This window comes from Jaculus jaculus, chromosome 17, assembly GCF_020740685.1.
Source record: "Jaculus jaculus isolate mJacJac1 chromosome 17, mJacJac1.mat.Y.cur, whole genome shotgun sequence".
Classification (NCBI taxonomy): Eukaryota; Metazoa; Chordata; class Mammalia; order Rodentia; family Dipodidae; genus Jaculus; species Jaculus jaculus.
In genome coordinates, this window is record NC_059118.1 from 46,140,975 (window position 1) to 46,167,721 (window position 26,747).

The window sequence follows — 26,747 nt, forward strand, 5'->3', positions numbered from 1 at the left end:
ACGTTGTCTGGTGGCACTTGGAATGACTGTATGCACCATTTAGTGACTGCACTGAGACGTATGGAAGGAGCCTCAGATGCTATCATATCAATAGCCAAAGAGATTGGAAAACCAACGAAACCACATTCAGAGGATAGTCACCCAGTGAGCTATCTTTTTATTCTCATTCATGAAGGAGTAGAGTGTCATAATGTGTAAAACAAATTCAATTATTTACTTTGCAAGAAAAAATTCAGACACTGTGAAATGACAAATAATATGTCATGTAACTGACCTATGACTAAGTACTATGGATCTTTTAATGGTTCCTAAAATCTTAGGACACAAGCATGAAATAACTCTATAGTTCTCTAATAACTATAATTAACCATGCTCTTCTGAATTTTCTTAGATATGTTTCACTTTTTCTTTTCCCTCTCAGACTAACAGGGCTTCTTTGGCCTAGTTTCAACTTTATCAGATATTTATATTATTTAAAACATTCCCCTCATCCTTACTGGGCTCAATTTACATAATATTAATAAAAACATAAAAATCATTGTAATGTCCAGTTTGTGTTTCTTCTAAGTGCTAAGGATATTACAGGGATTTATAGAAAATAAGAGACATTACAGTCGTCATCCTGACAGATACAAAAAATAAGACAAGTTGGAATGTAAAAAAGCAATTCTGGAGCAAGGAGTGAAGGAATAAAATGGAACGAAAGATAGTGTTTTGTAGAAGTAAGTAGAAAGATCATAGGAGTTCAAGGAATATGCAGGAGTATTATGGAATAACTATTTTCCTCCTGGCGGGTCTTGAACACCAGTCATCATGGAGCAGATGGCTTTGGTGATCTACAAAATAACTTGGGAATCAGTCATAGTGTAGAAAGAAGCCGAACAATACAGATAGTGCTTGGTTTGTGGTTATAGTCAGGATGTTAGTTAACATTCCCTGAAGGAGAATAGTCATGGGACCCTCATTTAGGTCTGTAGATATTTATTCTTCCTTCCTTTTGGTATGGATGGCCTTGAGGCAGTGTGCTCGAGTATATAGGAGGTGGAAAGTAATTGAGCACAGCACTCGGGTGCTGTTGACTTCTTTCCTGAGACAGCATTCAGGATACATTGAATCTTCTCAGAGATGCAGCTCTTCTTAAATCAACCACTCTCCTGTAAGTAGTAATCCTTATGCATGGTCCTCTAATAAAATAAACATATGTCAGATCATCAGTTGTCTTAGAAGGAATTCTGTCTTTGGAGTCATCTGTATGCTACCTAGAGAAAACAGACATAAGCTCAGATATATAGAAGATCTTTTTAATCCATTATTAGAAGATCTTTTTAATCCGTTGCTCTAGAAAGCAGTTGCATGAGGGCATGAAAGACTCCTGGAGTAGTTATCACATATGGTGGTCATTCTCACAGATACATGCAGCAATATCTAAGAACAACTTTTGTTTTAATTGAAGAGAGAGAAGAAAATGGATAGTGTAACTGGATTCCAATGTGAGGAACACAGTGGTTCTAGTAACCATGCCTCAACAGTCCAGCTAGCTCTCAGACAAGCATCAGTGCAGATCAAAATGATCTGGAGATTAAGAAGCTGGATTTTTTTTTGGGACATAGGGGTCAGTGACTCCAAAATTATCTCTAATCCAAAAGGAAAAAAAAATAACATCCTTTGGTTGCTATATGTGGTATATATTTTTTGCCCACTTGAATCAACTTGCACAATCTTTCAGTTCTGAAGCCTAATGTAAGCATAGAAAATTTAGTTCTTGTACTAGTTGCCATTATGTATCTGCCAGATGACATTACAGAAGGAAAGGCAGACTTATGTTAATGGTTGCCTATGCTTTGTAGGTGATATTGGCATTAAAAATGAAGTTTTCACAACCACAAAATTTATTTTATGAAATGAATGATGAATGCATTTCTCCACTATAACTTTAGAATGTAAAGCCCTCAAATGATAAATGATAATAAAAATACTATATTTATACATATGTGTATATATTGCATGAAATAAAGCCTTAAAATATCACATTTATGAATAAATGAAAATTCATACTATAAGTTACCTAATAACTCATTTTGTTGCTGAAGTATTGTTTGCATACATTGTATGCTATGTAAGTTTTTAGTATATTTTATTTTGAGTACTTGATTTTAGGTTTTTTTCAAGGCATAAACCATTAACACTTGCCCAGGTCTAACATGGAACATTTTCTGTTGTATTTATAAAATGCTTTGTATTCCCTAAGTGACCAAGAATATATGTATTATTTAGGAATAGTTTCATAAATTTGAAGAATATTTTTGACTTGGTATCTTCATGTTTTTCTTTCTTATTGATCATGTAAATGATATTTTAGAAATTGCCCTTTTCCATCTTATGAATCACAATATGATAAAAACAATCAACACTGATCATTGTCAAATGTTTAAAGGCAGTGTTTTATAGAGCAGGGAAAGTTGGAAAAATCAAGCTTCCTAGTACTTCTATGTTAGTGTCATAAAAGGTCACAAGTAATGGCAACCACTTCTGCTTACACTAAGCCTCTGAACTATGGATGTGTGTCTGCCACACAGATGCACAGGGAGTCTCAGGTGTGTTAGATGTGACAGGAAAAGGTATGAAGTCCTTGATGTTGGCATTGTGCCTTCCTGGTACCTATTAATAGGACCTAGGAGTTACCATTGAACTCTGTGTGCACTCTCCCATCAATATAGTTTGATAATAATCAAACAGTCACAGTCTGCATACAGGGTTATGTTCAGATTTAGAGAAAACCATTTGAAAATATTTTCCATTTGTTTTTAATGTATTAATTATGAACATACTTACTCTGGATACATCCTGAGTTGGTAGCATCCTTTCCCTCATCCCTGCCCCCTTCTACTGGAGGTCCTCCTAGCGGGGATATAGGAATTCCCCATGAGGTTGGGGGTTATGCATTTTGGGAGCAGCAGTCAGTTGTTGGGGTAAGGCAAAGCCTCTGGGCTTTATGTCTCACCATGTGGCTCTTACAATCTTTCTGCCTCCTCTTCTGCTGTGTTAGGCGTATTTTAAGTCTACTTCAGTTATGAGTTTTTGATAAAATGTCAAACATGTAAACTCATTATTCTGAGTTTTGTTGTGACTCTTTAATCAATCATGAAAATAAAGCACACAGATACAATATGCTATCCTTACTTAATATTGGACATTGGGTTAAAAACAAATATCAAAGAATCTGGCCATTGAAAGCCAGTAGTACTATAAAGGCATGCAATTATTTGAAGAAAAAAAATAAAAATTCTCCTTGGAATTCACTTCATTCCAGATACTGCAATGTTTAAAATCATTCCTGGTACCAACACAGAAATGCATAAAGTTAGCCATTTCTCATGTTATATCAGTGCAAATTTAATTATATACCTAAATTTTCAGAGTTGGATATACTTATTGGCCCCCTCCTAGCTGTATAATGCCAATTCATGAAGCCAGTTATACTATGGATAGGCAAAGATTCCCTAGGGAACATGGGTCTTGATAGCTCAGGTGACTAGTTTTTCCCTGAATGGCTTCTATTTCTATTTAGCAGGGCCTATTCTGCTGCTGCTCCTGTCTAACCTGCTCCTGTGGGGGAACGTGGCTTCAGAGCCTAAGTGTCATATTGTAGATGGCCGCTGCGAAGTCTTCCTTGAAGAACTATTTGAGCATGCCATCCACAAATCCAAAGTCATCCAAGATATGTCTTCAGGAATGTACAACCAGTTTGTAAGTACCTGAGCTATTTCCAGCTTTTTCATACCAGTGATTGGACTTGTACTTAGGACCCAACTTCTTACATAAGAGAAAGCTACTAGAAGCAGAACAGAGTCTGTCAGGCTCAAAGACTCTCAAAGATTTCAAAATCAACATTTTGTTCACAAAATATTTTCCAACTTTAGTTTATTTTTAAAGGAGTTTTAAAAAGCTCTATACTTGTGACATAAAATCTTAAAAAGTGTGTCTGGAGAAAAACTCTGATTTCCTATTTATGTTTAGAAAGGGATAGTCAATATTGGCTTTTCTAACCTAACCACTGCACACATCCAAAAACAGAATTACATGGCAATGAATGATGGCATAGAACTAACCTAACCTGAAATCATGTCAAAGAAGGAATAGAAAATATAGTAGATTTTCAAATCTGCCCCAACAATGAGAATCATTGTTTTAAGATTTCTAGAACATGAGTTGATTCAATAGGAAAGCTGGTTTAGAAGTAATTATAGGTTCTCTCTTCTGATGTCTAATGTTTGTCATCTCTGAGGGCCAGCCAACAAGAAAATGTGCCTCTATGTTTGCAATAAATATGTTTTCATAAGTCCAAACTCATGAGATTTTATTCTTTTTATTCCTCTCATCCTATCTCAGTTTACCAGTGACTTCTCTTCCAAAACGTTCCAGAACTATGTGAGTACCTCACCTCTGTCTTCATGTCAATGACTTTGTGGCACTACAGGCTAAATGAGAAAGCAACACCTTTTACTCATGACTTTTTCTTTTCACTTTTTACCAACTGATCTCTTTACTCTCTGTTTTTTCTTTCATTTTTCATGCATAACTGACAGTACCTACTTTAGTCTTTCTAACAATTCAGTATGCTTTCACAAATTCTATGAGTATTAGTTTTAAATAACAGATACTTTAAATAATTTTTTAAATACTTTGTAAAATAACTATATATTCATTAATAGATAAATATCACTTAATACTTTTTATTTTAAACTTTTTTCATTGTTTAATATTTCCTTAACAATGGTGAACTCCTTATGATTAATTTTGTCACAATCAACTAAATTGCATTCTGAACTTATGATGTACTTCCTATAGTAAAGGTGTACATACTCAGTAGTATTCAATGGTAATTTTTTTAAAAGGGTGTAACTCTATAATGTTCAGGCAAAGAAACATTAGTTTGGACCAATAATAGCAAGATATTATAATATATATGCACTATCCTATGGTTCTCAAGTACTAGAGGAAGATGACTATGGCATAAAATATTCAGTTCTTTATAACCTTGCTCTTTGTAGCACTTCCTTTCAAAGGCAACTTTGAGGAAAGGTAACAAAAAAAGATTATGGCATAGAGTGGGAGTGGGGGGGGATGCTAGAAAATTATTTGAAGGAAACTAAGATTACACGTATATTAGAAAAATTGTCACTTTCATAATGTCTCAATTTCAGTTTATATGTAGAACCTATTTTTTAAAAAATTGCAAATATCTCAAATATAATAAAATTATGGTCATGTATTGACTTACTCAGATACAAAAGAACAACTGATTTTTTTTTATTATTATATGCAGGCTACAAAGTTTGTTAAGCGTGATAACCTTATTGTCCAGGCTTTCAGCACCTGCCACACTACTTCCCTCCGTGCTCCAAGAAACAAGGGACAGGCTAACCGGGTCCAAGTAAGTCCTTAGCTCAGGTTTTGACCAAAACAGCTGGAGTGCACTGCCTAGACCATGATAGGTGCAGTGATCAACATAGGCCACTGCAATAGTGTAGTGATCACATAGGTCATCACAGGCACTATAATAGAAATGCAAAGTTAGAAATTAAAGTAAAACTGTTGATAAATTATAAGTGAAATGAAATTCTAAGTAAATGTTTAGATAGCTCACAAATGGTCCATTATGTAGGAAACACTGAACTGAGTTGCACATCCATGGTTAAGCAAATATACTTGTATATGTGTAAGAAATATAAATACTATCATAGTTATTATATGTTACTAATGACATTGTACATTACTGATCATCATTTCATCAATCTGTTTATTCTCAAACTTTAATGGTCACCTTGTTTTACATCTTCATACTTACCTGTTCATATGTCTGTGACTTTTATATGTTACCCTATGTCTTAACTGTACATATGGGGCTGGGAAATGGCTTGTGGATTAAAAGGTGCTTGCTTGTACAACCTGTCCACTGAGATACAATTTATCAGTACTCACATAAAGCAGCCACAAAAGTGGTGAATAGATAAATAGTTTGCAAACAAGAGAACCTGGCACACACACACACACACACACACACACACCCCACACACACACACACACACACATAAATAAAAATATTCTTAAAATAGAAAGTCCTAGGCTCAGGAGATGGCTTAGTGATTGCAGGCATAGTTTGATTCCCAACACCCACATAGAGCCAGATGCACAAAGTGGCACCTGTGTCTGGAGTTCATTTGCAGCAGCAAGAGGCTATGGGGTGCCTGCCTATCTATCTATCTATCTATCTATCTATCTATCTATCTATCTATCCATCTATATCTATCTATCTATCTATTTTTCTATCTATCTATTTCATTTTCTCTGTCCTTCCTCTCTTTTCTTCATCTTAAATAAATAAACATATTTTAAAAGGTCCTGCAAATAATGCTCCTCAAGATGCAACTTTGGCCTTAGTTGTGACAAGGATGTTCTACATACTATGGTAGTTCTAGTTTATAATTTTTATTATCAGTCCCTCTTGTCTCCCTGCCATAGCTTATTGTAAGGTGATTTAATTTGAACACAATGTGATATGAATAAGGGTGAGTGAAGGAAAATGTAGAAGAAAACATTTATATTTGTGGAGAGCTACATTACCAGACACTTCACAAAACATTTATTGACATCACTGAGTTTAATTCTCATAAAACTTAAACAAAAATTTATTTGAATGTCACCAAATGAAATAAGGAATCAGGGCCTATAAGAGGTTACCTATAATATTTTTCCCCACACGTGCCTAATGAGAAAGGGAGTTGGGGCCTCTTCTGACGCAAGCCCTCACTCTCACACACCGCAGTTCTCCCTGCACTCTGTAATTGTTATTCCCCATTTGGCCAGTTTCTTTCTCTCATATTCTTTGTACATTTCCATTTCAATATCCACGGATTCTTCTCTACTCCTTTTCATGATTACTAGATTGGTTAACAGTCATCAAGACAGGAAATATTCTCAATCACAGGTTTCTGGTAGTGACCACACACTAGGGGTCAGAACCTTGTTGTAGTTTCTACCAATGCTGCTGTTAAAGGCAACCCTGTGTCATTTTTCACTTGTATATACTCACAAGCAGGCTTATCTGATAGAGACAAGGACATGATCAGTTTGATCTCTCACTAGAAAAAGTAGTTATTTATATGAGCTATAATTTGTTTTATTTTAGCAAACTATAGATCAATATCTTACATTTCATATTTCTACTATAAGTGTCATCAACAAAAATGTGTCATACATATTAAAAATGTATAATTTAGTTTAGTCTTTCCTTGAAATAACTAACTGTAACAAAACATGCCACATTGCAATTATTTTAATGTGATGTATAATTATGGTTTCTTAGCCTCTAATCCTTCTAAAACTGACACTGAGTCTGGTAAGTTCCTGGAATTGGCCTCTGAACTATTTATTGATCAAACTGCCTGGTATGCAAGGATCCCCTGCAGCTCTCCTAGCAATGGTCAAAGAGATTAAAGAAAACAAGGAAGAACTTCTTGATGACATTCATAGGCTACTTAAGAAGGTGAGCAGTTATGTGCCCTCTTACCCTTGCTTTATCTTGAAACATGACATCAGTAATGAAAGTGAATTTTGAAATAACTCAGTTTGCATAACTGAATTTTAGGCATCTGATCTTGTATACTACTTCAGCCTCAAGTAGTTGGCAGTTCCAATCTTCTCAATGGTGCTGTATCTCATAATCCAGAAATAGAAATAAAAGTCACAGATGTTCCTTGTAATAAGTTAGATTTTACCTAGGCAGAGTGGAAAACTCCCAAGTACTTCAGCAGATCTTTTTATCATAATCATCCCTGAAGTAATTATCTGTATCTTAAAGCACTAAATGAAAGCCTTAGCTGTCAAAGGCTTTATTACATAAGTTATGTAGAAACATAGATTTAAATTTAAGGTACAAAAGGATAATGGTGCATACCAGAATCTGTGGATTACAACAGGACTATAGAGACAACACTGAGGACCTGTGACACTTCCTTCTGAGACAGCTGGCACCAGCTCCACAGTGCTCCTGAATCACACAAGTCTGCTCAAGCAACAACCTCCCAAGTGTTGACAGAAAAGACAGTGCTTTCACTTCAAGGAGAATAAGAGATAATTTACAGCATAATACCATCACTTGGAAACAGAGATATATGTTACACCAATTCTATGTTCCAATGTATTAACCATATAATGAAGGTTCTACAGTTACAGAACAAAAGAAAGTCATAAATCAAGGCACTTTTCAAATACATTGCCTGACCATCAGGTAGGCAGGTTATAGTAAAGCAGGGAAATCCCCACCATAGGCCTCAGGTGCTGATGACATTCTGACCCTGTGGGTTGGTGGAAGCTAGTGATCTGTTAGTACATTACCAAAAGGTTTCACCTGATAGTCACCAGGATATTAGGTCAGACACAGAGGTGGGCAATAAATGTCTGTTAAGGGGCTAAAGGTAGCCCACAGTAATTTGGCTCTGACTTTCAACATTGCATCTCTCCATGGTCACAAGAGTTCTATCATTTCACTCAGCCTTATTGGAAATAGGCGGAGCAAATGCAGCGCTTTTCTGGGAACTTTAGTTCACAGTAAAGGAACATACTTCCTGGTTCTCATCTGTCTCTTCCCATTGGAAAACATTTCCTGATTCTCATCTGTCATTTCCTATGGGAAGGTTCTTTCTAGTTCACATCTGTCTGTTCCTAAGGATGCATACTTCCTGGTTCTCAACTGTCTCTTCCTTATAGGTACATGCTTTCCGTTTCATATCTGTCGATTCCTAAGGGAACATACTTTCTGATTTTCATCTGTCTTTTCTTTTGGGAAGGCATTTCCCTTGGTTCACCACTGTCTCTTTCTATGGGAACACACTTCTTCTTTGTCATCTGCCACTTTCCATGGGTGCCTACTTCCTGGTTATCACTTGTCTTTTCCTATAGGAACACACTTCCTGGTTCTCCATTTTCCTAATAGGAACATACTTCATCTTGGATCAGTTGCTTGACAGAAAATATGTTTATGGGTCTTGCCTCTAGTTTGTAGATAAATATGATATATGAAAAATTGTATTGGCCAAAGCTTTATTTTTCTGCTTTCCCTCGAATCTATGGAGCACTTGGAAAGAAAGAAGAAGAAATGTTAACTATATAAATAATTAGAGACTGACTATCATTTTGGTCATTAGGTTTATCCTGAAGTCCAAGCAAATGAGGACTACCCTGTTTGGTCGGAGGTTGCATCCTTGCAGGCATTAGAAGAAAAGTCTCCCTTTTTGGCTCTTTTTAAACTGGTCCATTGCCTGCGCCTTGAAACATACAAGACAATGGTTTATATCAAAGTCCTGAAATGCCAAATCATTTACAACAACAACTGCCCCAGAGATAGTTCTTGAAGATCCATCCTTTCAAAGCTTCTTCTAATTTCATACCTCTTGAACATATTCTTAACTGTAATGGTCTCTTCTTGAAAAAAAAAAAAATTAAAAAAAGAAACTCTTTAATGATACCTTGATCTAAAGAGATATTTTTTCAAAACTTTTTTTGTATTTAGTAAGAAGTGTATCAATACCATTGAGATTGTTTTATTGTATTTGTCACAAATAACAGAATGTACAGTTGCAAATAAGAAAATTTACAATTTACCTCCCAGGAAAATGATGAAGGTCAAGTTGTTACAACAAAGTGTGAAATTATAGTTAGTCTATCATATGAACCAAAAGATAGATACTTTATGAAAACCAGATTATTTGAGCTAATTTCTACAGTGAAATGATAGCCAACACAATGACTGCATATGGTGATTGAAATTTTAAAAATGTCCTTCATAGGCTCATTTATTTGAACTCTTGGTTCCTAACTGGAAACACTATAAAGGTTGTGAAAACTCACTTTGCTTGATGAAGCTGGTCACTGGGGCAGAACATGATGTGTTACAGCCCAGTCCACTTGCTATTTGGCCACTGTCCTCTGATTCCCAAATCTGGTTATAAAATAACCATCTCCATTTCATGCTTCTGCTGTCATGCCTTCCCCACCATGATGGAAAGTATCCCCTCAAAACTGTAAACCACAATAAACTCTCCTTTTTTAAGTTACTTCTCACTAGGTATTTATGGGAAAGGAGATAGCAAATAATACACTATATAATTGTATTTTCCTTAAAGACCATAACAAATTTAAAGTATAAAAAGTTTTAGGATAGAAATATTTAAGGCCTGTAGATTTTTCTGTCATAAACTCTGTGCCCTTGAGTACTTTTATCTGCTAGCATAATTATAGCTACATTCTCTATGACCTAGTCCCTGTATGTCTTTGCTTGAGTTTCCCTTAATTCTCTAATAAGTTGTTAAACATCCCCCCTCTTGTGGTGGCTCATAAGCAGTTCCTATGACAACTTTCCTCTTCTAGAACAAGATAGATTAGGAGAACTGAAAAATCCAAATATTATTAAAATGTGGTGATATCAAAGCATTATTGATGACTAGGACTAATATTGTGTTACTTTGAGATTGTAGGTCCCTCTTCATGGGAAGTACTCAAGAAGGCCAGCAGTAGGAACAGCTCATGGTAAAGGGTCTTTATCAGGAGGAATTTCCTGGCCTAGAGTCCCTTATCCTCTCCACAGCTCTACTTTCTGTGACACCCCTTATAGTCTTTGTTACTGCGCCCTTTGCCCTGAAGGCACAGTGTGAAAGAGAAGTGGCAGAGAGAGCATAGAACCCTGCTAACTCCATCCTGAGGTCACTAACATTTTTTTTTCTCGTATTCATGTAGACCCAGGTTATATCAGAAAGTTGTATTCATCAATAGACATTTTCAACTCCACTGAGGAGAGCTCTTCATGGAATAGGGGCAGGGAGGAAGGAAAAGATGGTATCAACTCATGATGTATCCATACAAAGTATCTTCTTAATTAAAAATAAATGATATATCATTCTTCCCTTCACTGAATCCCATGAGTAATTTTCTCCATTATCAACAGCAAGAAAGAGAGACAGATAAAGAGAGAAAATAACAAGAATGAGCTGGGGCTGAACATCTAGTGGGCTGGACTAATCAGCTCCAGGGTCCACTTTTTGCAACACCTCTCCTGCAACAGGAATCCCACAACTCCACCAGGCTGAGCCTAAATAGGAATCTTAATCAAACATTTGAGGCTATGAGGGACATTTCACATTCGAACTACCATACTGGAGAAAAAAAGGAGAGAGCGATTCTGTTGGAAAAATGAGTGGTTGCTATATTTATATCCAATATTCATTTGGCTATTCCTTGATGACTCTATCAACACCTATAGCTGCTCTCAAATTTGTATGAAAACTTCAGAATTTAGTTAAATATCAGCATCTAGTAGAGGGCTTTTGCCATCAAGCCCTCCACCAGTGGTTCACCATAAGTCTAAAATTCATGCTTGGAATAAACACTCTACAACCTACACTTTCTAAAATTGAACTGTACTCACTGCCAGATTCCTGTCCTGTTTAATGACATCAATTCTCTTGGAAACATAAATAGACTGATGGGAAGAATGTGAAATGGGGACCAGAAAAGAATTAGAAGTTTCAACAATAAAGAACATTATGTAAAGTTTGTATGGATTCTCCAATAGCCTCCTGCCCTTTGGAATGAAAAGGCTAAAATATAACAGAAAAATTGACATGTAGCATGTATGCAAAAGGTAAATAAAGGGGTTGGTAGGTTAGTTTAATTATAGTGTTCTGTTATGTTCTGAAATATCTGGATCATCACAGTTAGCAATCAGAGGAGTATTCAGATGAATACAACATTGGCTTTGAAGGTAAAACTAGTTTGGATAGGCAATGACCGTATAAGTATTGGAAATCTTTTAAATCATAGAAAAAAAATTGTATGTATTCTCATGGGTAGAGTGTCCAAGTGCCACTTGATCTTGGAGCTCTAGATAGCCATAGATGCAGGCAAAAAATATTCAAATAAAAGGCAAATTTTCAGGAATGCAGGAAAGAAGGGAGAATGGAAGGGAGATATAGCATGATAATTTCAGCATTTAAAAATTCAGGAAGGTTTTTCTTTTTTTATCAAGGTTAGGATTCTAAGAGCATCTCACCCTTCATACCTTGTATTTTACTCATTTTATTTTTTACAGTTTTTTCTTTGCTCCTTCTCTACACAACAATATCATTTTGTTTATCCCATCTCTACCTTTTTATTTCATACCCTTTAGGACTTTGCTATTTCAGATTGTCCAGAAATTCCTGTAAAACTCATGATATTCACTATAAAGATACCACAGGAATCCTTCTAAGTGGATCTGACGCTGATATTAACCTGTATTTGAGATTGCTTTAAGGTAGTTGACAAGCTGAGAATACTTATCCAATTACTTCTCTCAAGAATGAATAAATAGGCAGGGCCTGGTGGCTCATGCCTTTAATCCCAGCACTCAGGAAGCAGAGGTAGGAGGATTGCCATGAGTTCGAGGCCACCCTGAGAATCCATAGTGAATTCCAGGTCAGCCTGGGCTAGAGTGAGGCCCTACTTCGAAAAAAAAAAAAGAATGAGTAAATAGAATATTAGATGTTTCAGCATTGTGGGGAGTGTTATTACTGGTACAGTCATAAAAATGTCTGATGCTGATATTTAACTAAATTCTGAAGTTTTCATACAAATTTGAGAGCAGCTATAGGTGTTGATAGAGTCATCAAGGAATAGCCAAATGAATATTGGATATAAATATAGCAACCACTCATTTTTCCAACAGAATCGCTCTCTCCTTTTTTTCTCCAGTATGGTAGTTCGAATGTGAAATGTCCCTCATAGCCTCAAATGTTTGATTAAGATTCCTATTTAGGCTCAGCCTGGTGGAGTTGTGGGATTCCTGTTGCAGGAGAGGTGTTGCAAAAAGTGGACCCTGGAGCTGATTAGTCCAGCCCACTAGATGTTCAGCCCCAGCTCATTCTTGTTATTTTCTCTCTTTATCTGTCTCTCTTTCTTGCTGTTGATATATGGAGATATGAGACAGTTCCTTTCTCCATCATGATGTAATTTCCACAGAAACTATAAGCTTGAAATGAATTTTTTCCTCCCATAAGCTGCTTCTGGTCAGGTAACTACTTCCTATGGATATAGACAACATGACATCAGAAGATATAATCCTACTGTAGCCAGCATACCAGCAGTGTATCAAAAAAGAAATAAATAAACCTTGGAAATGTACTGATGCAATAGTATATCATTCACAAATTATGAAACCACAAGGATTAAAGGATTAAAGGAAAAAAAAAAAAGAAAAATCTATTCTGTAGGAGGTAAGCTGAACAGTAAAGAAAGTAACTCAAAGTGCCCAAGAAAATAATTGCATGTGAGATGCAAGAAGTTGTTCTCAGAGGCTGGAGAGATGGCTTAGGGGTTAAGCACTTGCCTGTGAAGCCTAAGGATCCCAGTTTGAGGCTCGATTCCCCAGAACCCACATTAGCCAGATGCACAAGAGGCGCACACATCTGGAGTTCATTTGCAGTGGCTGGAGGGCCTGGCATGCCCATTCTCTCTGTCTCTATCTGCCTCTTTCTCTCTCTTTCTGTCACTCTCAAATAAATAAATAAAAATGAGCAAAAAATTAAAAAAAAGAAGTTGTTTTCAGTGTTGCCATGTCATTTCATGAGGGTTCGAGATGTAGTTTTATAAGATGAAATACTAATAACAATTTTAAAAGTCACCATATTTATGAATTCATCTCACTCTACTTTATAATATAGGCATAACTTTAATTACAGAAGCTGAGGTTTTGATGCATAGAACATTATGAGGACAAAGTAAGTATTCCAACTCCTTTTCTAAGCAGGATATTCAATACTTTTAATAATTTCTATCGGCTTTAATACAGGCTATAATAGGGATACTCCTGATTAATAATTGTTTTGCATTACAAAGGATTTTGATACTATTTATAGTAATGGGAGAGTATCTTGCTTTCTATGAAGCAAAATAAAGAAGCATATTTTAATAGGAGAAATAAATATGGATAGAATGGGAAAATAGAAACATTAATTTGATTTGGGGTATTGTGGGAGCAGGTACCAAAAGAAGGGAGCCAGAAACGATATGCATTATTGTTTTGATACTGTATAGGAAAATCAATGAGGGCTCTACAAAAGCCAATGTGTCAAGGATATAGGGCACATGTGGGCATCAGCAGGCCAGGACTCTGTGGGGGATTTTGCATATGGAAGTCATGAAACTTGAGACTTTAGTGAAAAATAAATGTTGGAAATCAATTTTATTTTGTCCAGATGCATATGGATTTCATTTTTCTGTTTTTCACTGAAATTGAATCAGAAATCATTAAAATATTCTTACTTGAGCAAATGAAAAAAAAAATGAGTTTAGTCAAATGGCTCTACTAACATAGGTAATATGCAAGAAAAACAAATATATACTGCTCAATGATTTCCTTCAATAATTAAATATAACATATTGTAAATAACTGTGGAAGAGCAAAAATAAAATGAATTCAATATGTTAATCAACAAAGTCATTCCAGAACAAAATATATGTCATAGACGCTGCTGTCTTTTGATTTTTGTTCAATTTTCTAAGAGTTTTCATTTATTTTGTTGTAGTTTAGATCTGGTATGTCCCCACAGTTCACAATTTAAAGTCTTGATCCCCAACCTGTGGCACCATAGGAAAGTGGTAGAAGCCATACCAGAGGAAGCGGAGGGGAAAAGGCTAAGTTGTTGGGTGTGTGACCTTCAAATTAGTCTGGGATAACGGTGCAAAGCTGTAAATCCAGCACTTAGGAAGCTGAGGCAGGAGGATCAAAAGTTCAGCTATATAGTGAGTTTGAGGCCAGGCTAGCTTGTGCTACTTGAAACCCTGTCTCAATTTTTTTTTTCCGAATTTAAATGTAATGCAAAGGATATTGGAACTTTAAACTGCTGCCCATTCTAACCATGATAATATGAATATGCTCACTTTACCATTTGCTGCCACAAAAAAGGGCTGTGCTGACAAAGGTCAAAATCATCAAATCAAAATGACCATGGATGAACATCACAGAAAATATAAGCCAAAATATAAGTTTTTCCCTTTAAAATGATTTGTCAAGAACTTTGTCACAGCAGTGGGAAGCAAACTGGCACATTAGCAGAGTATACCTCTCAGTGTCTCTTCATGTCTTACTCTTACTAGATGACCTAACTAATCACTCATTAAATAAATGATTTAGACACCTCCTACACCAGTATTGCTATTTAATGAATACTGGAATATTAAAGCTTCCTTATCTCTTGAAAACAAAACCTCAGTAGCAGACGCCATTTCACAGCTTTCTTAAATGCCCACATGGCAGCCAGCCTGACTCTTTTTGTGTGTAAACCTTTTGTGACAGTCACTGCTTGTGGCACAGAGAATGTGGATCTCTCAGTCAGGTGTTCACTCACCTCTAGTTTGCCTGTTGCTTCAGCCTTGGATTTCCAGACTCCATCAAGCCAACTATACACACATGCAATAAACAAAATGACAATACAAAGCTATATTAATTCAGAGTGCATCCTAAGGTTGAAAAATGACAATGACTAGAATTCTTATGAGGGACCACAAATAAACCAGAAATTTATCATTGCCCATTCTTATAGAAATACCAGTAGAGAGTCTCTAAGCTCATTCAAATTAACCTGACATATTGGTGCACATTTGTAAACCCAGCACTCTAGCATCTGAGTGGCTGAGGCAATAGAACCAGAAGTTCAGCTACATAGTGGGTTTGAGGCCAGACTAGCCTGTGTGACATGAAGCCCTGTTAAAGAAAATAAAAACTTCATTCAGATTCAAATGTAATTACTCAACTTTCATAGCAACCAGCCATCTGAATCTTACAGCACAGAGCATTAAATCAGAACCCAACACTACCACCCTTAACTGTGCAGGAGGATTATCTCCTACCACCAGTTCTTGAGAAGTTATACATGAGTCCAAATGGCTTTCTACCTAACATGTGGGGATAAATATTGAACCAAACTCTAAACAAACGAATGCAAAAACAGATGGTGCAGAACAGAAAATAACATGAATGCTATCGAACAAAATGTGAATGTAAATATCACATAATCAAACAAGATTCAGCAAATATCTCAGCTAAACCTTCAAATAATAGACATCTCAAATGCATCTGCTTTAAAAATTGAAAGAAGAGCACAAAATATTCCTCTTCTATACTGCAAGAGGTCACTAGATTTCCAAATCATGAAACCAAATATCTAGATCATTCTTAAAAAATAATAAAATTGGGCTGGAGAGATGGCTTAGTGGTTAAGCACTTGCCTGTGAAGCCTAAGGACCCCGGTTCGAGGCTGAATTCCCCAGGTCCCACGTTAGACAGATGCACAAGGGGGCGCACGCATCTGGAGTTCGTTTGCAGTGGCTGGAAGCCCTGGTGCGCCCATTCTCTCTCTCTGCCTCTATCTGTCTTTCTCTCTGTGTCTGTCTCTCTCAAATAAATAAAAAATGAACAAAAAAATTAAAAAAATAATAAAATTAACAATGTGAGGATCCTGAACAAAATAAAAAGTTAGTTTTGGGCTTAAGAAATGGCTCAGTGGTCAAAGATGCTTTTTTTTTTTTTTTTTTTGCAAAGCCTACAGAACTGGGTTGAATTCCCAAATACCCACATATGGCCAGATGCATAAACTGCCTTATAAATTGGAGCATGCATCTGGTGTATATCTACAGTGGCAAGAGGGCCTGGGGCACCCATTCTTCTCTCCCTCACTCTCCTTATAAAAAATAAAAATATTTTTTAAAAGTTCTATTTTACAGATTCACCACTATGAACCAACAGCCAAGGGTAAGGAAACCAAGAGGAACATTCCCAACTGCTGGGAATTTCCTCTAGTACAACCACTGAGAAAAATTAATCAAAGTTTTCAACCTGTCGACATTCAGCCCAAACTGGTCCTAATGATATAAGTCCATTAACCTATTGCCCCAGTTTCACTTTTTCTTAAAATGTTGTGAAACAAATTGGTAAAAGAAAGTAGATTGATTAAATGATGCCAAATATTTGTGTGTGTATATACATGTGTATATATATATATATATATATATATATCTTCTCCTCACAAGTGCCTGGTGGCATTTTCTAATTTACATATAGTCATAAGATATAGGTTAGATTATGAAAGGATATGATTGTGAGGAAGGTTAGGACATGAGGATTCCAGGTTATCTCTATTGTTTTTTACACATGCAATTTTTGTGGGCTTAAACTTATTTTTGGTTGCTAGATCAATTCCTTTGATAGGTAGGGAATGGAAGATTTTCAGAATTCTTTTGGAGGTAGACTTCAGTCCATAATTCATATATACCTGACATCACATTAATTTTTAAGTAAAATATAACAAGTGATAGCTTGGGAGATTAAGGAAGATATTAAGTGTTTCTTTTTGGAATACCTCCTCTTTTGCCAGGTCTTCAGCATAAGGTCCCACTTATAGTATCAGTGACTTCATTGGGTCTGAGTGACATGCTGGCATGCAAATTTGGTTTGCAAAGTACTAAAGAAATTAGGAAAGGATATAGGAGAAAAAAGTAGAAAACAGGGTCCATCAAAGCAAACCATGATAGAAATTATGCTGGACTCAAAGTAGGGTTTCTAGGAAAAGGTTCACAGGTGCCATACTCTGGGCCTCTGAAAAGGTATAATGTCTGAACAGCCGTTCCCTAATGGAAGGAGGCAGTGCTAGTTGTGGTGTCCTACTGATTTGCAGAGTATGGCAGCCTTTATTCAGATCCCCAGCCCCACTGTAGATCCAGGTAGAGCAGTAACTCAACCGTTGAAAGTAAAACAGGGATCCCTTGGGGTTGTAGGCAGCTAAATTAGTGATCTCCAAATTCTGGGAGAGTATGTTTTTCAAAAAATGAATTATTGAATGATTGAAAAAGACATGTGACATATCATCGGGTCTGCTCACCCACATGGACACCCATGCATTCACTTCTTACTCATGTGCCCGCAAACACTTTTATGCACATGCATATCAAACACACTAATAATGCAGCATGCATTGAGTTAAAAGAAATAATACATGTGAAGCAACCCAAAGTACATTAATCAGTTACTTTGGGTAGTTTAGTTTTCCCCTTACTGTACACATCAAGGCTCATCTTGGTGGCTAAGTTCACCTAAGTTAATGCTACAAAAGTTTGTTGGGTCAGAAGTGTCTGTTGTCTCACTGAAAACTTTTGCTGAGAGTGTTATTAGTGGACAGGATCTCATCTACTTCATGAATCAGGGGTCACAAACACCAAGGTATATGGTATATGTGGTATAGAGCAAGGTATAGCATGACTAATCCTATGTCCACCTCAAAAATGAGCTGGCATTGGTCTTCCAGTCCTGGGATGGGAAGGTTCTCCAGAAGGCTGCACATCATGGGACCAAATTTCCTGGCATCACCTTAGCCCCTAAATTCACCTAGAGTAAGTAGGCCAGAGAAAGCCCACACCTCTTCTTTTCAAGGCCAGATGACATTCATTGTAATGGCAATCCTCAACTTTTATGTGCATGGTGAAAATAAACTCTAAGAATGTCTTTGAGGAATTTTCTATATTAGATTCATTGAGGTAGGAAAATCAACCCTAAACATGGCTAGTGCCATTCCTGGGTATGGGAGTTCTGGAATCAAGAGAGAAATGTAGCTGAGCACTAGCATTCATCAATCTCTTCTTCTTGACTACAGATGCAATGTTACCAGTTGTCTAAACCTCCTGAAACTAAGTCTCCCTTGTCACAATGAACTATATATCTGAAACTGTCAGGCAAAATGAACCCTTCTGTCCGTAAAGTAGTTTGTCTGAGTATTTTGTAACAATGTGACCAAAAAGTGACCAATACACTGATACAGACTTATCTCTAATAGGATTGTTGGTTCTGCCATCACATTAAAAACTCATATCAAGACAACGAATAGTAGAAATGAAACTGGAATATCCCCATTCTTTTTTACAGGTGTATATTTTGTGGGATATAAGATTCTAACACATTCTGGACCTCAGACCTCTCTGATGCAAAGGTTTGATTCCTGTAGTAAGTACAAAGAGGAAGGCTGGCTTATCTTTTCTTGGATGTAAGCTTCATTCCCCAACTATTGTAAGCTTGATAAATATTCTAAATATGTAAGCACAATAATGATAATAATATGATAGGTTCATGGAGGGAGGGACTTGGATTTTTTTCCCTATGAATATTTCCTCTCCTGCTAATGTTACAACCTAGGAACAAGTTCAGAGGAAAGAATCTGGTAGATCTAAGTAACAGTGAGTGGTGTACACTCTGAGTTCATCAAAAGCTAAAGAAATCAAGGTAGGATAATAACAGGAAAAAGAGTTCACACAAAGAACAATGTGGCAATATTTGGAATGCCATCAAAGCAGAATTTCTAGCACAAGGTTGACAGAGTCATATGGGTTGCTTATGAGCCTCTGGACTATTCTTACTTATAGAGACATTTCTCTGCAGAGAGGAAGAGGTGCATTGTCTCTGTGTATGAATCAGAATTCCTGGGTTGGAAATAACTTCACACAAGTCCCTAATGGAATAGCCATGCCTGCATGTGAGAGCCACATAGGATGACTAGAGACCCATTGATAAATGGCAGATTGATAACTTATCCCCAACTGTGTGCCAAGCCTTTGGCTCTGGTTAATCCTGCAATGCAATGAACATTAATTTAAGACAATCCTGAAATGCATTGGGGACCATGAGTAGCAGTGGTTTGATATGAAGAAAGAGACACAAAGATGGAAAAGATTTAGCTTATGAGTTATATATTATATTATCGCTATTATACAGTGTGCATTTTTCACTGTAAAACCCCATGCTAGAAGCAAATATCCCATTGGTACAAATGATTTATGTCAGAGTTGGAGAGTGGTGATCAAGGACATGAAATGTTAGTTGAACTTTTATGTTTGTCTGAAACGAGAGCCTTAAGGGATAAAAATTGTTTATCCAGCCTTAAGCCCTTTTAGCAGACTGGTGTGGCTGATAAAGAATGTCATATTAGGGACAGCCTGGAGACACATACACAGGGCACTAAATGAGGAGGCATAGTTCATAAGAAGAGAATCTTTCCAGTCTACCTTGTACCTTTTGCTGGACCTTGTAGGGTGAGATGGCCTCCAACTAGCCAGCTCAGAAGCTGAGTTCCAGGGCCTCAATATGAGGAAGTCTAATGGCTCACAGAGAATGATAGTTTCATGAGTTAATTTTCCCATCACAATGATCAATGACCTGACAAAGCAATTTGGGGAAGGGAGATTATTTTTGCTTACTATCCTAGGCCATACAATTCTTCATGACAGTGTAGGGAAGATAGCTGAACACTTTGGATTTTCCACCAGGAAACAGAGAGAAAAATTAATGCTAATGCTCTACTTTATTTCTCCTTTAATTCAGTTCTGGATCCCAAATGATGCTGGCTACTTTTACAGTGAACTTCATGTATCATGACCTAGAAAGCATCTTACCCTCATGACCAGAGCATTGCCTGTAAGTGAGTATAGACCTTGTGTAGTTGAAAATCATTATTTGTCAATCCTATTTTAATCTTACCAACTGATAACACACAAATATACCTCATAAATCTATAACTTTTCATCTTTGTTTTCATAAACTCATGGCCATCTCATAATGCAAAATAAATTCATTCTATTTCTAAAATACCCATTGTTTTTAACAATTCCAACATTGTTCAAAAACCCAAAGTCTTCTCTGTCTTTCAAAGCAAACTGCAAAACCTACAAAATCCAAAACAATATTCAGTTCCTACATAATATGAGGCATTGAATAAAAATTTCCAATTGTAAATAGGAAGAATAGAGTAGGAACATAGTAAACAATGATCAGTCAGACCAGGCCAAGTCTGAAACCCAGCATGGCAAAGTCCAAATCCACAAACTCCATGTCCAGTATTTGTGGCTTATGATGAAATCTGGGTTCCAAAGGGCCATCCACACTGAGTAGGCAAACCAGTCATAAATGGGCAGAGCCTACTGTAGAAGACACTACGTGTTAGGGCTGCAATGAGGGTGATTAAGCTGTATCTGAGCTGAAAGATTCCATGGCTTTCAGAACACCAGAGGGTTTTATGATTGCTACTTGTGTTAAGTGTCCCTAGAGTCCTGCTCACCACATATTAACAGAATTACCAAGCCAATGGTCCAAGCCAAGAAAGACTTAACTGCAAATTCAACAATGGCATAGCTGATGTTGGTATACCTAATTAATTCTATGTTGGATTTAAGCCAAGCTCTATAGGATATAACCAATGATTAGTATTATCAATCTGGCTTAAAAACAGTGGATGGGACAGTCTCCAAAAGGGAGGGGTAGGTTTTGATAAATGTAGGATAAATTGTATGTTTTGATAAAATTGCCTCTAAAAATCTGTTTTTATACTCACATATTAAGCTCTAATCTGCCTGGTGTGGAAACAAATATTATACCCTATTCCATGGATTCTGAGGTAAACTCCTAAAAGCTTAACTGCTGAAAATAAGTAATGGCTGCTGTCACCTGATGGTCAAAGACTCAGAAACCAATGAAATATATGTATAATCCCATAAAAGGCTCACATTGATTGCCAAATAGGTGACAAAAATATGTAAAAGCCCAAAGAAAGTGGTAAAGCACTGGGACCAACCCATTATGCCCTGACATGAAATGTCCATCAGTGTCCATGTAGCAGAGATGGCTATGGTGGTAAAATAATAACTAGGGCTCACTAAAGGCCAGTAAATATGCAAAATAATACAGATATTAGAGCTGAAAGGTCATGACAATGAGTCTGTAAACACTCCCTGAGGCAGAGGAATCAGGGGACTATCACAGTTTCCTGATATTACTTCCTCTTGCCCCCAGCTATATGTGTGGCCTTGGGATGGTTTGCTAACGCTTATAAGAGGTGGAAAGTTAGCTGAAGGCAGGACTCAATTGATGCAGCTTTCTTGAGTGGGCACCTGAGTCGTGGTAGAACTTTTCTAAGATGAAGCTGTCTTCAACTCAACTTTACTACTGTAAGTATCACTTAACCATGCTTCTTTATTTTACTAAACTGGAATTGAACAGTATGTTTTTTGGGTGTCATAAGTACCCTTTCTGTGTACATGAGTTCATGTCTCATCCAGAGAAGGAAAGCAACATATATCTTAGAAGAAGATTTTAATCATTGTTTTAGAACATAACTGCGCAATAGACATAAAGACCAGTGATCCCAAACAGGTGATCCTCCTTTCTCTAAGAGATGTGGCAATATATGGAGACATTCTATATTTTCTTGCTAAACCTTAGGTAGAAAAGGGGACCATCACCAATACAAGTTGGATGAATCCACTGACTTGTGAACACAAATTCCACATGCACAGGACAGTTCCAGAACAATTGAATATCCCTATCAGATAGCCAATATTGTGGAAATTGGGTCTTTTAACTGGAATTAGTCTACAAGAGTGAACGGCTCCAAATTGTCTTTCTCATAACTTGTTTGTGTTCCTAGTTCTCTTCTGTGGGTTGCTTGACTGAAATGAATATGATAAAGTCTTTTATTCTTTTTTGTTTTTCGAGGTAGGGTCTCATTCTAGTCTAGGCTGAGCTGGAATTCACTGTGTACTCTCAGGGAGGCCTTGAACTCATGGCAATCCACCTACTTCTGCCTCCCTAGTGCTGGGATTAAAGGTGTGCACCACCACGCCTGGAAAATTCTTTAATTCTTGAGACCAGTATACACAAATCTAGTAGATGTGTATCTTAAACACCTCTGACAATTTGATTCAAACAAAATTTCAAAAGAATACAGGTAGTGTTAAGTACTTGTCTTTATTTGCATAGTGACATGCTTATTAGAAATAGATTAGGCAGCAAACGAAATTGGTTATATAATATGGGAATACAAACCATTAGTTCTCTCAACCTCATATTAGACTATGGAAATCCTTCAGAGGGTTAATGGGAGGAAAGCACATACACATTTTTCGTATACATTGATAACTATAGACTGCAAAAATACATTTAGGAAAGCACCATGAGTTTGGAAATTTTAAATCTTCAATATGGTTATCTTATGATACTTTATTCATTTTACAACAGAAACAGTGATAGCTAGGTGCTATCCTATGAATGTTTGAGTATATTTAGTTATTTTAAGTATATGATTTTAGGGGTCATTCTCATGTAGAAATATTTACCAATCCCAAGTGTGATATTGAGCACTTACAACTGGATTTGTCAATATTCTGTGGATCTTGATTTTCTTACATTTTTGTAGCAGAAATTCTCTTATTCTCACTAGTGTCTAAAGGCACAGCACTATGTTGCTTTCCACTTTGGAGTATGGATTCTTAATACGTTAGAAGTCTCTGTCTGTCCATCTAATGCAAAGTGAATTAATGATGAAAGTACCACTGAACACAGTCAAAAAATTTAAAGGCACGTTATTCATAGCTGAGAAAGTAGATAAAAATTAATTCAAAGGACCTCTCTTATCTTGTCATTCATAACAGAGTTGCTCTTTACAAGTAGTGCAAAAATTTCCATTACCTTAAGTCTCATTAAGAAGAGTAGTTTCTACACAGATACACAGTGAGAAAGTCATATGTAAGTGTGATGTTAAAAGTAGCAATTTGTACATTCCCCCCCCAATAGTTTGAATATACAATTCCCATCATCATCAGGATGAACAATCAAAGAAATATGTCTTTTTACTTAAAAGGCATGATAAAGGACTGAGGTGATGGCTCAGTGATTAGTGGCACTTGCTTACAAATCCTGCCAGCTCAGACTCGATTCCCTCCTACCCATGTAAGGCCAGATGGAAAATTTGGTGGCTATCTGTGTCTGGAGTTTGTTTGTAGTGGCAAGAGGCCCTGGCTGCCTACGCTTTCAGTCTCTCTCAAATAAATAATTTTTTTTTTTCTAAACCAAAGGCATAAATATAGACAGTCAAATAATTTGCACTGACCATATTTCTTCAGTGTCCAAAATGCACATATCAGATCTTGAGTAAAAATTACAAACTTGAGACTTTCACCTTAAAAACCAGCAGACACTTCCAATATTATTACACTATCTGAAGAAAATTAATTTAAACTCCTGATGTTTGCAAAATAAAAACATTCTTTTGGGATTAATCCAATGATGCCAGAAGTCACCCACATTACAAAGGGAGAAGCTAACATGTTTACTTCATCAATGGAAGTGAAAGGTACCAGTTGTGCGGTGGAGGGAACTGGAGATACATAGGCTTACTAGACAGGGGACTCTTGCAACTTCCTATGAATACAACTCAGAGTGGTTTCTGTTTCTATTGATCAGGGAAATCCCTGCTGTTGCTGGTGTCAAGCCTTCTCCTGTGGGAGAATGTGGCCTCCCAACAAATGTGTGCAATGAGGGATGGCAAATGCCAGCTGTCTCTCGGAGACCTGTTTGACCGTGCAGCCATGGTGTCTCAGTACCTTGTTATCCAAAGTACAAATGTGTTCTCTGAATTTGTAAGTACTATGCTTCCTTCTGGGTTCATCTTATAGAGCACCATCATGTCAGTGACAGGATGTTAGATAACATAAGTCAGAAAGAATTATAAACTAAATTTCAGAGCATATGCTTTCATAGATAAAGAGAATGTATCATCAGCTAAAAAGAGGAGCATGAAGAATGGAACAATTCATGATATCTGAAATATTTAACAAAAATGCAATGACTTTCACATTTCTTCACTAATTGTTTTAACTTTCATTTAACTTTGTTCTTTTAACACAATACCCTAAGAGTTGTGGCAAGGGCCTTTGAGTTTCTGTCCTTTGTTTAGGGGCCAGTCTTCCTTTGCATTTCTGCATATAAGACTGTTGGCATAAATTACAAAAGGAGAACTTCACAGTAGTTTCTTAAACTGAATAGAATTAAATTCAATGAAGCCAGGTCAAGTAGGGAAAAATAATTTGTTAATTGTCAGAATTACTCCAAAGCAAGGAATATATTTTGTAAATATTCTGGGACATGAGTTTATAGTTACAATAGGAATATCTGGTTTAGAACTGAAATAGACTCTTTGTCCTTCATGAAGGTACTTGAAAGGCAGTGTGTTATCTCTTCAAGAAGGCAACACTAGATGCAGACTTCAGTACATCTAAACATATAGGAAGATGGAGATCAAATTAACAAAGCATATAAAAAATGTACATATTTCTATTTCACATTCTACTTATTGATTTTTCAATCATTCCTTGTTATTGATAGGCTACCTGTTGTATTTCAATGACAATAATTTCAAGCTATAACAATGTTCTCCATAATTCTAACAAATATTTTAAATAATAAAGTTATTCAATTGACAAATTAGACTAAATAGTTTATATGAAATATTATTTAATCTGTAAATATTAAATATTTCTATTTTAATTGGCTCATTTCATAATCATAATATTTCTAGCTCAGATTTGTGACATACTTTGTGAAAATCAACTACATTCTGAAATCATGATGATTACATTGTGCTTTATATGGCAGTAGGGTTATTTCATTGGGAAGGTAGGACATCATAAGGCCTGATTAAAGAAACACATCAGTATTGAACAAGAGTCAAAAGAAGATGTAAATGGATAGATAAACACTAGAAAATAGAAAATAGTGGTACTTGAAACTTATATTTGTAGATTGGCTGCTTCAGTACTTGCTCACCAAATATAGACTTTCAGGAAGGGTAAGAATAATAAACAGATTAGGAGGCTGGAAGTAAGATGAACTAAAAAGGGGTTAACAGATATAATGAGGAAATGCATTTGCAAGGATCCCTCTGAATTCCATAATTCCATTTTTATAAAGGTTTATTTGTAAAACTACACATTTGTCAAGCTCATTAATATTATGGGCATGGATTTGTTTACATAATTCCAAAGGCCTACCTAATTGAATATTTATTCATTTTCAGGGCAAAGCATATTTCCAAGGATGGAGGAGGTTCCTTTACAGGGACCTCAACAGCTGCCACACTTCTAACCTCACTACACCAGAAAACAAGGAGGAGGCCAAGCAGATGCATGTGAGTCTTGATCCTTGAAGTATCACCAGAACAACTGAAATAGGACATTGGACTGTATACAGGGCTGTAGGTTATAACAGACATGTAACATGTGGCTACATGCAGAGAAGTGAGGAGAAGTAAGAAATCAGAGTGCCAGCCCCTTACATAGTAGATGAGTTATAAGCAAAATCAGATAATAAGTAATATCATAGCAGATCAATGAAGGATCTATGTAGAGGACTCTTTTTCTTGTCTTATTAATAATTAAATTCCAAATCCTCTCCATTATTTTTGTGTTGATTCCTCATCTCTCCCCACTCCATGAAATGGTTACTTCTTTCTTTCAGACCACTCCTTCATCTATTTTGATGTCTTTTTTAAAATGCTGACCCTTCTTTATCATCCATGTCTAAATTTTGAAGGCCCAAGGTTGTGCTTAGTTATTGTCAGTAGCCATAGCTGCTATAGGGTCATGAATGCATGGCCATATCATATATGAAAAACAGTGTTTCACAGAACTCCTGCCCATCATCTGGCTCTTTCATTCTTTACAACCCCTCTTCCATGATGTTCCCTGAACAATGGGAGGCATGATATAGATGATTTATTTTGTCCTGAGCACTCAGGAGTCATTTATTCTTAGGATTTGAATGAGTTCTGAGTTTCCCCATTAGT

General features: G+C 36.4%; 2 protein-coding genes across 2 annotated transcripts in view; both read left to right on the plus strand.

The window, feature by feature from the left end:
* Window positions 1-9,413, plus strand: part of LOC123455527 (prolactin-like) — a 51,322-nt gene extending 41,909 nt beyond the window's left edge. The window contains exons 2-5 of the mRNA XM_045136356.1: window positions 3,572-3,747; window positions 5,327-5,434; window positions 7,367-7,546; window positions 9,207-9,413. Of these exons, the coding sequence (XP_044992291.1) occupies window positions 3,572-3,747; window positions 5,327-5,434; window positions 7,367-7,546; window positions 9,207-9,413 (671 nt within the window). The remainder of the gene's footprint in view (window positions 1-3,571; window positions 3,748-5,326; window positions 5,435-7,366; window positions 7,547-9,206) is intronic.
* Window positions 9,414-24,190: 14,777 nt separating this feature from the next.
* The window catches only part of LOC101611627 (prolactin-like), a 51,487-nt gene continuing 48,930 nt past the window's right edge, over window positions 24,191-26,747 (plus strand). The window contains exons 1-3 of the mRNA XM_045136357.1: window positions 24,191-24,257; window positions 24,368-24,543; window positions 25,980-26,090. Coding sequence (XP_044992292.1) covers window positions 24,191-24,257; window positions 24,368-24,543; window positions 25,980-26,090 — 354 coding nt within the window. The remainder of the gene's footprint in view (window positions 24,258-24,367; window positions 24,544-25,979; window positions 26,091-26,747) is intronic.